The 15,542-nt window shown below is 35.3% G+C and overlaps 2 protein-coding genes across 2 annotated transcripts; both read left to right on the top strand.

The window, feature by feature from the left end:
• Positions 1 to 2,781: 2,781 nt before the first annotated feature.
• On the top strand, positions 2,782 to 5,316 carry LOC137638098 (cuticle protein CP1499-like). Its single transcript, XM_068370190.1, has 2 exons — positions 2,782 to 2,904; positions 4,261 to 5,316. The coding sequence occupies exons 1-2, from the start codon at positions 2,893 to 2,895 to the stop codon at positions 4,831 to 4,833; spliced, it is 585 nt and encodes a 194-aa protein (XP_068226291.1). The 5' UTR covers positions 2,782 to 2,892; the 3' UTR covers positions 4,834 to 5,316.
• Positions 5,317 to 9,836: 4,520 nt separating this feature from the next.
• Positions 9,837 to 11,724, top strand: LOC137638095 (cuticle protein CP1499-like). The gene is made up of 2 exons (XM_068370189.1): positions 9,837 to 9,848; positions 11,122 to 11,724. Exons 1-2 carry the CDS (start codon positions 9,837 to 9,839, stop codon positions 11,629 to 11,631), a joined length of 522 nt encoding a protein of 173 aa, XP_068226290.1. The 3' UTR covers positions 11,632 to 11,724.
• Positions 11,725 to 15,542: the final 3,818 nt, after the last annotated feature.

The following is a 15,542-nucleotide window of genomic DNA, read 5'->3' as shown; positions in this document are numbered from 1 at the left end:
AGCTCTTCTTTTTCAAATTTAGGGTATGGGGTTTTGTGTTCCCACAGGGTTGTTGGAGGTGGTAGCAGACCTGATTTTGCAAGCCAGGGTTATCTTGTTTAACTAGACATAGCCTTTTGGCCTTCCTCCCTCTCTCACCTCGACCTGGGGTATAGAAAAATTTTTTGAAAGTGGTTGTGCAGACATTTTCCTAAATTGCTATCTGGCCAGCATCTGCTGATGCTGGCTGCTTGTGTTGTTACTATTTCTCAAGAGGTCATAGGCCATTGCTCCCTTAGCTTAGGGTAAGATAGCAATGTATTCTCGTTCTTTGTAACAGCGGTATAGTTCTGTCTGCATGGTCAGATGCCTGTAATCTCTACAAGGGTGTAGGGATCCAACCTTCTCTAGGATGATAAGCAGAGGCAACGACCATGGTCTTAAGGCTATTTGACAAAGATTTATTTCTCCCGTTTAGGCAAATGTGTGTTTAGCAGCAGCCAAATAGTCTGGGCCTAAATGTCTGAATCTTGTAATACTGGGGGACCTTTCGTCTTTATATGGTGATAGATATCATGCTTGGCGGGAACCACTGGTGATTGGTGTTGTTACCAAAGGACATAAAGTAGGGTCACTTCCTGAGGAGAAGCTTCCATCAAAGGTTGAAGGCGAGCAATATGGATAGTTTCTCTGAAGGCTATCGACTGCTTTTGTTGCCCCATTGTTTGTGGAGAGAGCTGAAAAATATTGGTTACATGGGTATCTGTTGATGATAAGTACTACTCTAGGAGATATGATTTGAGGTCATCATACTCTATGGGGACATCCTCTAGCTTGCAAAGTCAGTTGGAGGTTTCTGGATAGATGTCATCAGGGATTGAAGCGAGGACATAGTTGGCTTTGATGCTTAAGTGGGTCACGTCCTTGATATGGAACTGAACTTAAGTAGCAAATGTATTTCTGCTGGTGAAGGGAGGGAGTGTTACTGTAACAGTATGGAAAGATGAGTTGGGGTTGTTGGAGGATACAGACGAAGTGGTGAACTTGGAGGCGGGCTGGGTGTTCGGGGCACTTAGTAGGTCCTCATTGCAATGGGAGTAGAGGAGGAATTAATACAAACACAGCTCTTGAACAACAAACTTTATTTAGAGACAACACAGGTATTTATAGGCAACAAATAATCACAGAAGAGTGGCAATTGCTTGCTTACATTCAACGGCATTTGTCAATAAGGTTAACATTGGCATACAAATAGAGAATATAATAATAGAGTTGAAAATAGCGTGTTAAATTTAATGGCTCTTTGGCATGGAGTCCGATGGCCGTTGCAGTGTAGAAGAAAACGTAGATGAAGCATACTTGTTTATTTACTTGCTGCATGTGCGTTATAATCTTATAGGTAGTAATTTTTGTAGCATGTTTAAATTCATAGGCACAAAAATAATCCTATTTAGAAGTTTCATAAAGATATTATCTCATTCTGCATGAATCAAGTATCTGCGTATAATGATAAGAATAATAATATATTATGATGAAATACGTGGCATTAATATTTACAAGTAATTAAAACTGGAACAAAATCAAGAGATGAATAATTCTTTCAAGGATTGCTTATAAACTCTTTCATAGCCATTTATTCAAAACGTTTCCCTCCGGATTATCTGGAAAACGCTTTGAAATATTTGATTTTTTATTTCTCTAATATATATTTTTTTCCTGTTACTTTTAAGAGCCATTTCGTAAGTGAAGTGGAAACTCAAGGCGATGTTATACGAGGCATTGTCACTTGGTTTTGTGCCGTCGTTACGTGCTGCCATCTTACGGTTTTTTTTCTAAAGTATATTCATTACTGGGCCATCTTGCTTTCCCGCATCATTCTAACAAGTGAGCAAGTCCTGAACGCGGACATGGTCCTCGTAGAGGACATACCTCCGCCAAGGTGACCTAGAGCGCCATATGTCCTAGAATCATGAATTGATGTGACTTCGACTTTCAAGTAACGTTTGACCTTTAATTTAGCTTAACCATTCAATGGCCTTGGCAGTTACCTGACACTGAGGTTGAAGGACCTTGGCTTCAAGTGACCTTGATCTTCAAATGTACTTGACCTTCACGTGACCTTGACCTTCAGGTGACCTTGACCTTCACGTGACCTTGACCTTCACGTGACCTTGACCTTCAAGTGACCTGCTTGACTTTTGACCTTCAAGTGATCTTTGTTCATTTGCCACTGATACTTAATATGACATTGATATAATGCACCAATATGACCTTGACCTTTGACCTTTATAAATTTGAACATCACCCATGGGTTGCGCCTGGACTAGGACTTCCCTGTTGGCTTATGCAAAAGTCAGTGCTTTATTTCTGTCTCTTGATATGGCCACTTATGTCATAGTGACACCAGTGACCCCTGTGACCTTGACCTTGGGGTGACCTTGACCAAAATTTAATCAGTTCTTCCATACACATTGGGGAACTACTTGGCCAAGTTTGAAGTGATTCCGTGTAGAAATGTGGCCTCTACGTTGTCCACAGACAGACAGACAAACAGAGAAACAAACAAACAAACAAACAAACAAACAAACAAACAAACCGAACCGAAAACATAACCTCCGCCGCTTGGCGGAGGTAATAAAGAAAAAATAAATACAGACGCTATTATCAATGCAATGAATGACAGTGCATATAATGTTTTGGGCGTATTTCAGGGTCGTAGTCCATGGACTTTCACAGCTTGCTAAGGAAGGCATGGAATGTTTGTGAATGTGTGTGTGTGTATGTGTGTGTTCCCCGCGTAACCTGGAATGGAGGTTGGGGGTTTCAGGGGGTAAACATTTTGGTATATAAAGCAACGATGTCCGATATTCATCACAGTGTAACTCAAAAGGTCTTTCAACACTCTAACCAACAATGAAGGTTTTGGTAAGAATTCTCGAGATTCAATTTTTTAAATAGATTTCTTTGGTTCATAGATTTTGATATTAATTGATTTCAGCTTCTTATATAACGCATTTGGTCTTCCTTTTTTTTTGTAATATGATCAGTCATTTCTCAATGGATTTTCCTCTGAGCCTCATTTTAATGCACAAAACATTCTGAAATACTGACATTTTGAAAATCTCTTCATACGAAACAATTACCTCATTAACTTTGGGGAAATCAAATATATATATATATATATATATATATATATATATATATATATATATATATATATATATATATATATATAGATCTATGTGTGTGTATTTATCTTTATATATTTGTGTGTGTACCTTTCCTATATACATGTATCATATATTGATGAAAATGTATGTATATATATGAATAAGTACATATATCTATATATATATATATATATATATATATATATATATATATATGTATATATATATATATATATATATATATATATATATGTGTGTGTGTGTGTATGTATATATATGTAGGTATATATATATTCCTATAAATGTATATATATATATATATATATATATGAATTTATATATATATGTATATATATATATATATATATATATATATATATATATATATATATATATATCTATATATATACATATATATATATATATATATATATATATATATATATATGTGAGTGTGTGTGTGTGTGTACACACGCACGCATATATATATATACATATATATATATATATATATATATATATATATATATATTTATATACAAAAAGGTTACATTATAACATTATAAAGGACCATTTGACAAGGTATTATAAGTAAGACATCGCTAAATTTTCTATTTTTATTCCACGAACACAGGTCATGGAATAAAAACTTTTAACTGAAATTGTCTGCAATGAATGGATAAGTTTTGCAATATGCTAAGAATATATTATGTTTCCTTTATCTTGTAAGCTATCTACTAATCCATAGTATACCTTGTTTTAAAGACTAGTGTTTCAATTGATATATAGGTTTGACTTTGCAATTTTTGTATGTTGAATAGCATTAGATATATAGTTAACCTCACATAAATATATATTTTTAAAAATTGATTGAGAAAATAAAATTGTATCAGAAGCAGGATTGGAACTCTCGACCTCTGAGTTATAAGTTCGCATTTTTTTGAATATAATTTTAAATGAACTTCCATACCTATTACGGGAAAATTCTTATGATGTCATTAAAATTGACAGTTAATATCAATTCATATTTTATAAAAGTATTATTAATTTAGGGTGAATTAAACTCCATAAAACGCTTAATTATTTAATCATGAACCTATAATCTCCGCAGGTCGTTTTGGCAGTGTTGGGGGTGTGCTCAGCTCTCCCTCACCAGGCCTACAACTCCTTCCCAAGCCAGTCATACGGTGTTCCTCATGGCGGATACTACCAGCCAAAATGGACGGGGCCTTTAGCGTCCTCCGTTCCAGCAGGCATCGGAGGAAAGGTCATCCCCGTATCTGATACCTACGAGGTTGCAGCAGCTAAGGATGCCTTCTTCCAGGCATACCATAGACAACTGGCATCTGTTGCACGATACGGCCAATCGTACCATGGTGGCCCAGTCAGCCATGGCCATTTAGGTTCTCATGTCGGGTCCTTCTTGGGTGCTGGTCATGGAGGTCTTCACGGCCATGGTGGGTCTTTCTTGGGTGGTGGCCATGGAGTCGTTCACTCTCATAGTGGGGGTTATGGCCATGGCGGAGCTCCCATCTACAACGGTGAAGTTCAGGATACTCCAGCTGTGGCTTTAGCAAAGTCCCAGTTCTATCAGTTGTACAACAAGCAAGCTGCTGCTGCTGCAGCGGCCCCTGATATCAATGTGTACGGCCACCATGGATACCTTAAGGCTCACCACTATTAAGGCCAGGAATTACGAGGATACCATACGAAGAATTTTTTTTTCAGGAACTACAAGGATATCGGACTGAGAATCTTTTCAAGAACTATATGGATATCTGAATAAGAATCTTGTATCAGGAACCACAATGGTATAGGAAGAAGAATCTAAAATCAGGAACCACAAGGGTACTGGATGAAGAATCTTAAATCAGGAACCACGAGGTACTGGATGAAGAATCTTATATCAAGAGCCACAAGGGTGCTGGATGAAGAATCTTATATCAGGAACCGAAATGGTACTGGATAAAGAATCTTATATTAGGAATCACAAGGATACTAGATGAAGAATCTTATATCAGGAACCACAAGGGTACTAGATGAAGAATCTTATATCAGGAACCACAAGGGTACTGGATGAAGAATCTTAAATTATTTTAATAGTCACGATGCTCTTATTACGAGTTACTTGTCTTAATGTATAGACTGTAAATTTGCTTCAATGGAGTTTCACTGTTTATGCAATAAATTGATAAGGAATTTTGCAAGAATTCAATCTACCTCCCAATTGATATTGATGATTAGGTTATATTTTGTCATAAATAAACAGACGCAAATGGAAGGATATGTCTAAAGGCCTTTGTTCTGTAATGGACAAGTAACAGCTGATGATATATATATATATATAATATATATATATATATATATATATATATGTATGTATATATATATATATATATATGTATATATATATATATAAATATATATATGCATATATATATATATATATATATATATATATATATATATATATATATACAGTGTGTTCGAAGTTGAAGCAATCCTAAAAAAACTAAAAAGATGGGAAGCCCCGGGATACGATGTAATAACTGCCGAGAGGATACTGACTGAAAATGAAGTGTCTCCTCCTTACTTACAAGATTATTTTGTAGAATGTGGCATGAAGAGGCAAAACCTGATGAATGGGGGTTAGGAGTGTTGGTGAAAATAGCATAAAAAGGAGACCTGACTGATTGCAATAATTACTGAGGCATAACGCTTACGTCAGTTGTTACGGAAATATATATTTATGCTTATTCTAAAAAGACTGGAGAGAAATATTGATGAAAAGCTGCGAGATGAATAATCAGGATTTAGAAAAGGTAGAAGTTGCACTGACCAAATTTTCATTTTGAGACATGTACAGCAATTCATAGAATATAGAAATCCCTTTTTGATGGCATTTGTGGACTATGAAAAAGCCTTTGATGGTGTGCACCGGCCAATGTTGTGGAGAGTCCTGCATTATTATGGAATTCCTATGAAATATGTAAATTTGATTAAGTCTGCTCATGAGCATAGCAAGTGCAAAGTTAATGTTAATGGAGTGTTATCAAATGAATTTCCAGTTGACAGCTGAGTACTCCAAGGGAATGTGTTGCGTAGAGCAGCCAGAGATGGTGGAGAAGGAGTGGACTGGATTGGTGATAGGAATTAAGCAGACCTAGGCATGAAATATCACGCGAGGTTGGGCTGAAGATAAATAGAAGAAAGACAAAGATGACGAGAATGGATCATGAAATGGAAGATGAAATATCATTGCAAGGAGAAAGGATTAATGTGGTAGAATCATTTAAGTATTTTGGAACTATGATCTCCAATACAGGGTCTTTAGAATTAGAGTTTAGTGAAAGCTTGAAGAAAAAAACTAATCAGACAATGGCTAGGTTAAGTAAAATTTGGAAATCAAATCACCTGAAATTACATATAAAAATCAGACTATAATATCAGTTATAGTGAGATCGATGTTACTCTATGGACATGAGTCATGGTATTACAATGAAACAATCTTCAATAGATTTATTAGATTTGAGAACAAAGCCCTCAAAAGAATAATGGGAGTTATATGGCAGGACAGGATTAGAAATGAAACTATAAGAGATATTAAGCGGGTGTCATATGTGGATGAGATCATGATGAGTGGTAGATGGAGATGGTTAGGGCATGCTCTTCGCTTTCCCCTAGAGAGATTAGTTCACCAAACGTTCAGGTGGGCTCCACAAGGCACTAGAAGAGTTGGAAGACCCAGACCTATATGGCTGCGGACTATGAAGCTCGAAGTGGGAGATGATGAGTGGATAAGTATTGCTTTAAAAGCTCAAGATTGAGGCTACTGGCGAAATCTAGCCGAGGCCCTTTGCGTCAATAGGCGCAGGAGGAGATGATGAATATATATATCCACCTATCTCTTGTGCTGATTCTAATACAAATTTTGTTAAATTACTGTTCATTTATTTACTTGCTTCCATTTCATCTTGTATCTGGGAGTATCTATTTTGCATTGCTAAACTAAACTCTTCAGATTTTTCTCTTATTACAGGAGGGTTTATTTTCTTTCGTAATATTAGAATTTCTTTTCTCCTTAGATCTAGAGAAATATTACTTCTCACCATTCTATGGTCGCTTGACTTTAACTTGTATAACACTGTTAAAGTAAGTCAAAAGAAGAAAGGAGAATCAGCTATATGTAAAACTGGAGTAGGCACAATAAATGACAAAGGAGACATGCTTGAAGAATATGCTGAAAGAAACAATGTAAAAATAATGAACATATTTTTTATTAAAAGGAATACAAAATGGACATGGAGATGGCCAAATGGAGAACAGAAAAACGAAATAGATTTTATTTTCAGCGAAAGAGTTAATATAGTTAAAGATACAATGTACACACACACACACACACAGTTTATAGACCTTCATTTCTATACTTTGCATAATGAAATAGCTGTCAGGTAAAAACTCATGTAAAGTATTTTGTGTTGAGAATTGAAAATGATGAAAAGAAAATGATATCTTAGTAGGATCATATGTGAGACTTGATGTTCTGTTTTTTTATCCCAGATTTCAAGGATACCAAGGATATGCCCAAGGACACGGTTTTGCATAAAAATTCCACGAGTGTTGTTCCCGTTATAAAGGATGAATAATTTTTAATACGTAGATTATTTTATTTTTTTACTTCAAGACGTTAACGGCTTTATAAACTTCTTTGTGAATATTTGTGCTTTTTCTTCTTCTTCTTCTTCTTCTTCTCTTTCTCTCTCTCTCTCTCTCTCTCTCTCTCTCTCTCTCTCTCTCTCTCTCTCTCTCTCTCTCTCTCTCTCTCTCATACACACACACACACACACATATATATATATATATATATATATATATATATATGTGTATGTGTGTATATATATACTGTATATATCTATATGTATATATATATATATATATATATATATATATATACATATATATATATATATATATATATATATATATATATATATATATATATATATATATATATATATATGTACACACACATATATATGTATATATATTTATATATATATATATATATATATATATACAGTATATATATATATATATATATATATATATATATATATATATATATATATATATATACATATATATATATATATATATATATATATATATATATATACATATATATATATATATATATATATATATATATATATATATATTGTATCTCTATTTATATACATATACATATACATATATGTATCTTTGAAGGTTTATATATACACACGTTTATATACATACATACATACATACGTACATGTATATATATGTTATATGTACGCGAAAATCCCTGAGTGAATAAATATCCTTATTCTCTCGTACGGGTCATGTTAATGGCAGTTGCACATCGTTGCAAGTTTTCAGAAAGTTGAAATGTCTAATTATCACAATTTTCAATGCTTTCTTTTTTTAACTAACAGGTAGGTAATTCAAATGAGTTACACAATAAACAAACTGACACCAATCACTCTCAACATATCATGCAGCTCATTATGTACTATTAAATTTAATTTTTTTTCTTACATTTCATCAAGTAAATGATTGTTTATGGTGTGCAAATCCCATAGAGTTTTATAAATTCGCCTATAGTTAAGTAGGGAATTTCCGTTTTCTATATGTATTGATCTTCTTTACTGGTTTTTACTTACCAATGTCTCTCTTTATTTCTATAAATAATATTCATCAGGGGACCCCGTCTACTCTATGTGTAAGCTAAAATTTTGAATTTTGACTCTGTTTTCAATCTAATGATTTATTTAATAAAATACATTCCCTTAATTATAAATAATTGTATAAATTAAGTAGGAAAGACTTTTCAAGATGACATCAAGCCGGAACCATCGATTTAATTTTGTTGTTGTCATCATTATATATTTTGGTATTTATTCAGCCCTTCCGTCATCAGGAAATTGGTCGTTAGATTTTGTGTTATCTGTTGTCATGTTTAAATTTTAACCAGATTTGATATCGTTAGTTAGTCTTCAACACATTTTTGACTGCATGATTTACTTAGTTGATCGTCGAGAACAAAGATTTTGGTATGAGAGAGAGAGAGAGAGAGAGAGAGAGAGAGAGAGAGAGAGAGAGAGAGAGAGAGAGAGAGAGAGAGAGAGAGAGAGAGAGAGAGAGAGGATGTGCCTGAGAATTCAATCTACATAAAAAATTGACGCCAACAAACAATTGTCTTAGTGTCTCATTATGAAAATAGTCCACTCTCATTTTCAAATTTCTTTAGTCTAGTTAGTAAAATTTCATTCAATTTTCCACGCCTAGTTGAACAAGAAGTGGAGAATAATGACTCCATTAGAGAAATTTTCTTGAAAAATATTACGTCAAGTAAAAAAAAATGTTTTCTCGAAAGCCTTTTCCTCAGACTGTACACCAGGATACATACCGTACCTGTACTACAAGTTCATGACTGTATTTCATCTAAAGATTCCAAGGTCTGTCACGGACTCACAAGATTCATGATTTGAATGAATGAGAGAGAGAGAGAGAGAGAGAGAGAGAGAGAGAGAGAGAGAGAGAGAGAGAGAGAGAGAGAGAGAGAGTCTCCTATAAAAAGGATTCGCGTACCCGTACAATTCGCAGTTTCCTTTTGCAGTATCCAGAATACCTAGCTTGAGTACAATGAGGACTTTGGTAAGTTTCAAAAACTTATGTCTCGTTGGCATTAATATGACTGTCTTCTTAATGGGTCTCTTAAAGGAATGAGAGAGAGAGAGAGAGAGAGAGAGAGAGAGAGAGAGAGAGAGAGAGAGAGAGAGAGAGAGAGAGAGAATAACAAACCCTATTGTACTACGGTATTATTTGTGATGTAGTTCTGAAGGTATTTGCATTTATTAGATTTTTTGGCTAAATGAAATATAAGTTGAGAGCCTTAGACAAATATGTGAATTGACCCCACAACAATTTACCCAAGAGAAAAATGACTTAGGCAGATATCCCTTGAATCTAGAAAAGGACGTAAATTTCATTCATAAAGATTCACTAGCAACAAGTAATAATATTCAGCTGTTGCCATTTACTTTTTTTCCTTTAGAAAATAATATTTACGCTGCGAAACTGGGTTTTATTTTTTTTGTGGGATCTTTAAAAACTACTGTAAGAGGAAAGCTGCTTCTCCAAATCTTCTTAGATGGCAGGAATAAATTCTTTTTTTTTTTTTTTTTTTTTTTGCTAGTTAGGAAATTTGTATCTCCCTGTAGACACCTCAGGATTATGTACAGTATGTAATTAACAGATAGGTTTGCTTAAAGCAAATAGGTGTTACAGACTATTACACACACAAACAAAGCCACTGAACGCTTTATAAAACACTATAACAGACATCTCACACGTCTCGAATTGTCGACCTGACTGCACCAGGACTCCCCGCTGCTGAAGGAAGAACGCTGGTGACTGGTACAACACATGAACATACGCTACTGGGGTCTAAGCAATGTCAGGCAGGGCAGCCGATCGGGAGTACGGTCTACTCTAAAAAGCTAAAGCAATGTCCTTCAAAAAAGAAGGCAACAGTGATTACCACATACAAATGGGAACTAAGTATATGAATAGAATTTATATATACCCTGTAATTTGTGATGGACACAACATTTTTTTGCCCCCTTTTTTAAAAATATATTGTTCATTTCGACACGTTTATTGGTAGTTTACCTCGTTAAGCATTTCATTGTTATAATTTTTCCTGTGATTAATACAGTATAATTAAGTATGCTATCTGTAATTGATTGGTTTCACCACGTGCCACATTTATCTGCAGTAACTCAAAGCTTACATTGTCCTCGTTGTGAGTTGATTGCCATAAAATAAAGTGGTTTAATTATTACCATATCTTTATATTTGGCTATTGTGTCGGGATTCGTCCATTCCCTGGTAGACTTGTGATTATAAATACCGTTTCTTTCTGCAGGTTGCTTTTGCAGTGTTGGGGATGTTCTATGCCTCTCCCCTTCAGGCTTCCGGCTTCTCTGGTCCCTCCTACGGCCCACCCCTACCCAGGTGGACCGGCCCATTAGCTGCCAACTTACCAGCCGGAGTGAATGGTCAGGTGACTCCTGTGTCTGAGACCCAAGAGGTCTCAGAGGCTCGCAGAGATTTCTTCAATGCCTACCAGAGGCAGCTGTCTGCTGTGGGCGGTGTAGGGCGGTATGGTACCGCTGCTACTGCCCTTGCTTCAGCTGGCCCTGTTGCTTCAATTGCCGTGCCCTCCTTCAGATCTGCTGCAGGTACTTACAGTGGGACCTCTTCCTTCTCGGGGTCTCCCGCCTCACCCGTTCTTCCTTCCCGCATTGTCGTGTCCAGGGGCCACGTCCAAGATACTGCCGAAGTAGCTGCTGCCAAATCCGAGTTCTTCAGCCTGTACAACAGACAGGCAGCCGAAGCTGCTGCAGCTCCTGATGACCCCATCAGATACTATTAAAGTCTCCGTCAGCAGAGAAACTTATGTATGTTGACATATGGTCCTGCTGATCAGAGCAACAGATAGTTCCTGTTTTTCTGGGTTCTGGAACAATAAAACTATAAAAGATATATGAATGTTTTTTCTTATCTGTGGTGTAAATATGTGAAAGCACGAGGTCTAATTTGCTTCCTTATTTCCTTCTTTCATTTTTAGTGTGATACCGTCTTCCTGGAGTGGTTAGAAATTACAAGAACTATTAGATATATCAATCTGAAGACAGAATACATCTTAGGCATCCTTCACCTTTTATTGTAACCGACTGATAAAAAACCAATGAACTTTGATTTTGAATATAGAAGAAGCCTTTATGATATAACATTGGCGGATAGTGTTTTACGTTGTCTATGGGCCCTGCTTGCTTGATACCATATCTTGTCTTAATGATCAAGAAATATGAAAAAAAAAATAAACAAAATGAAAAATATGAGACTAAGGAAAGCGCCAACTTTTAATACTTTATCCATACAGTGAGTTAATGTACTGAAGGAATATTAATGGTAATGAATGATTTTAGACAAAAATATTAACACCCTTAATGGTATTTGGATACTTAGACACACATAAATGTGTGTATATATATACATACATATATATATATATATATATATATATATATATATATACATATGTATATTCATATATATATATAAATATATATATATATATATATATATATATATATATATATATATACATATGTATATTCATATATATTCATATATATATATATATATATATATATATATATATATATATATATAAGATATATTATGTATATATATGTATATATATGTATATATATAAATGTATATATATATATATATATATATATATATATATATATATATAGGTGGATAACCGGATATATTATATATACAAATTTGTATTTGTAACTATGTATTCCTTCAGTGTATAATCTAACAGCTTGATTTATTTCTTGAAAAAACATATAGAGGATGCATAGAATATGAAGTAAAATACTAAATATGTAGCGTCTAAGTTTATAATGGAATACATATACTCATGAAAGAAACCATTTCTTGCACAAATTAAAAACACAAATGGTGGGCTATCCTTGATTCTGCGCTCTTTGATGTAGACTTATCAGTTCCTCCCTTATCCAAACCAGATGGTTTTGTCTCTCACTGTCTTACAGCGATCCGCATGGCGGATACTACCAGCCAAAATGGACGGGTCCTTTGGCTTCCTCCGTTCCAGCAGGCATCGTAGGAAAGGTCATCCCCGTATCTGATACCTACGAGGTTGCATCAGCAAAGGACGCCTTCTTCCAGGCATATCACAGACAACTAGCATCTGTTGCACTCTACGGCCAATCGTACCATGGTGGACCAGTCAACCACAGCCATTCTGGTTATCATGACGGGTCTTTCTCGGGTGGTGGCCATGGAGGTCTTTACGGCCATGGGGGATCTTTCTTGGGTGCTGGCCATGGTGGGTCTTTCCTAGGTGGTGGCCATGAAGGTGGTCATGCTCATGGTGGAAGCTATGGCCATGGTGGGGTTTATGGTCATGGTGGGGTTTATGGCCATGGTGGAGCTCACTTCTACAACGTTGAAGCACAGGATACCCCAGCTGTGGCTGCAGCAAAGTCGCAGTTCTGCCAATTGTACAACAAACAAGCTGCTGCTGCTGCAGCGGCCCCTGATATCGATGCATCCGGACACCATGGGCAGCAAAAGACTTGCCACTATCAAGGTCACGAAATACGAGGATACCATACGAAGAATTTTATACGAGAAACCTCAAGGTTATCGGAATAAGAATCCTTTCAAGAATCATATGGATACCTGAATAAGAATCTTACATCAGGAACCACAAGGGTACTGGATGAAGAATCTTATATCAGGAACCACAAGGGTACTGTATGAAGAATCTTATATCAGGAACCAGAAGACTACAAGATGAAGAATCTCATATTAGGAACCACATGGGTACTGGATGGAGAATCTTATATCAGGAACTACAAGGGTACTGCATGAAGAATCTTATATCAGGAACTACAAGGGTACAGGATGAGGAATCATATCAGGAACCACAAGGGTACTGGATGAAGAATCTTATATCAGGAACTACAAGGGTACACCATGAAGAATCTTATATCAGGAACTACAAGGGTACAGGATGAGGAATCATATCAGGAACCACAAGGGTACTGGATGAAGAATCTTATATCAGGAACTACAAGGGTACACCATGAAGAATCTTATATCAGGAACTACAAGGGTACAGGATGAGGAATCATACCAGGAACCACAGGGGTACTGGATGAAGAATCTTATATCAGGAACTACAAGGGTACTGCATGAAGAATCTTATATCAGGAACTACAAGGGTACAGGATGAGGAATCATATCAGGAACCACATGGGTACTGGATGAAGAATCTTATATCAGGAACTACAAGGGTACTGAATTAGGAATCATATCAGGAACCACAAGGGTACTGGATGAAGAATCTTATATCAGTAACCACAAAGGTACTGGATGAAGAATCTAATATCAGAAACCACAAAGGTACTGAATGAAGAATCTTATATTAGGAACCACAAGGGTACTGGATGAAGAATCTCAAATCAGGAACCACGAGGGTACCGGATGAAGAATCTTATATCAGGAACCAAAAGGGTACTGGGTGAAGAATCTTATATCAGGAACCACAAATGTACTGGATGAAGAATCTTATATCAGGAATCACAAGGGTACTAGATGAAGAATCTTATATCAGGAACCACAAGGGTACCGGATGAAGAATCTTATATCAGGAACCAAAAGGGTACTGGATGAAGAATCTTATATCAGGAATCACAAATGTACTGGATGAATAATCTTATATCAGGAACCATAAGAGTACCGGATGAAGAATCTTATATCAGGAACCACAAGGGTACTGGATGAAGAATCTTATATCAGGAACCACAAGGGTACTGGATGAAGAATCTTATATCAGGAACCACAAGGGTACTGGTTGAAGAATATTACATCATTTTAATAGTCACGATGCTCTTATCACGAGTTACTCGTTTTAATGTATAGACTGTAAATTTGTTTCAATTGAGTTTCACTGTTTATGCAATAAATTGATATGGAATTTTGCAAGAATTCAATCTACCTCCCAATTGATATTGATGATTAGGTTATATTTTGTCATAAATAAACAGACGCAAATGGAAGGACATGTCTAAAGGCCTTTGTTCCGTAGTGGACAAAGTAACGGCTGATGATGATGATGATGATGATATGTATATAATATATACATATATATGATATATATATATATATATATATATATATATATATATATATATATATATATATATATATATATATATATATATATATATATATATATATATGTATATATATGTATATGTAAATGTGTGTGTGTATATATATATATATATATATATATATATATATATATATATATATATATATATATATATATATGTAATAGTGTTTGAAGTTGAAGCTATCATCAGAAAACTAAAGAGATGAAAAGCCCCGGGATACGATGGAATAACTGCCGAGAGGATACTGACCGAAAATAGAGTGTCTCCTCCTTACTTACAAGGTTGTTTTGTAGAATGTAGCATGAAGAGGCAAAACCTGATGAATGGGAGTTAGGAGTGTTGGTGAAAATAGCAAAAAAGGAGACCTGACGGATTGCAATAATTACAAAGGCATAACACTTACATCAGTTGTTATGAAAATATATCGTATGCTTATTCTAAAGAGACTGGAGAGAAAGACTGATGAAAAGCTGAGAGATGAACAAGCAGTATTTAGGAAATGGAGAAGTTGCACTGATCAAATTCTCATTTTGAGACATGTTGTACAGCAATTCATGGA

The sequence above is a fragment of the Palaemon carinicauda genome, chromosome 3, assembly GCF_036898095.1.
Source record: "Palaemon carinicauda isolate YSFRI2023 chromosome 3, ASM3689809v2, whole genome shotgun sequence".
Lineage (NCBI taxonomy): Eukaryota > Metazoa > Arthropoda > Malacostraca > Decapoda > Palaemonidae > Palaemon > Palaemon carinicauda.
Note: the sequence above shows the minus strand (reverse complement) of the source record. Positions and strands in the feature narration are given on the sequence as shown.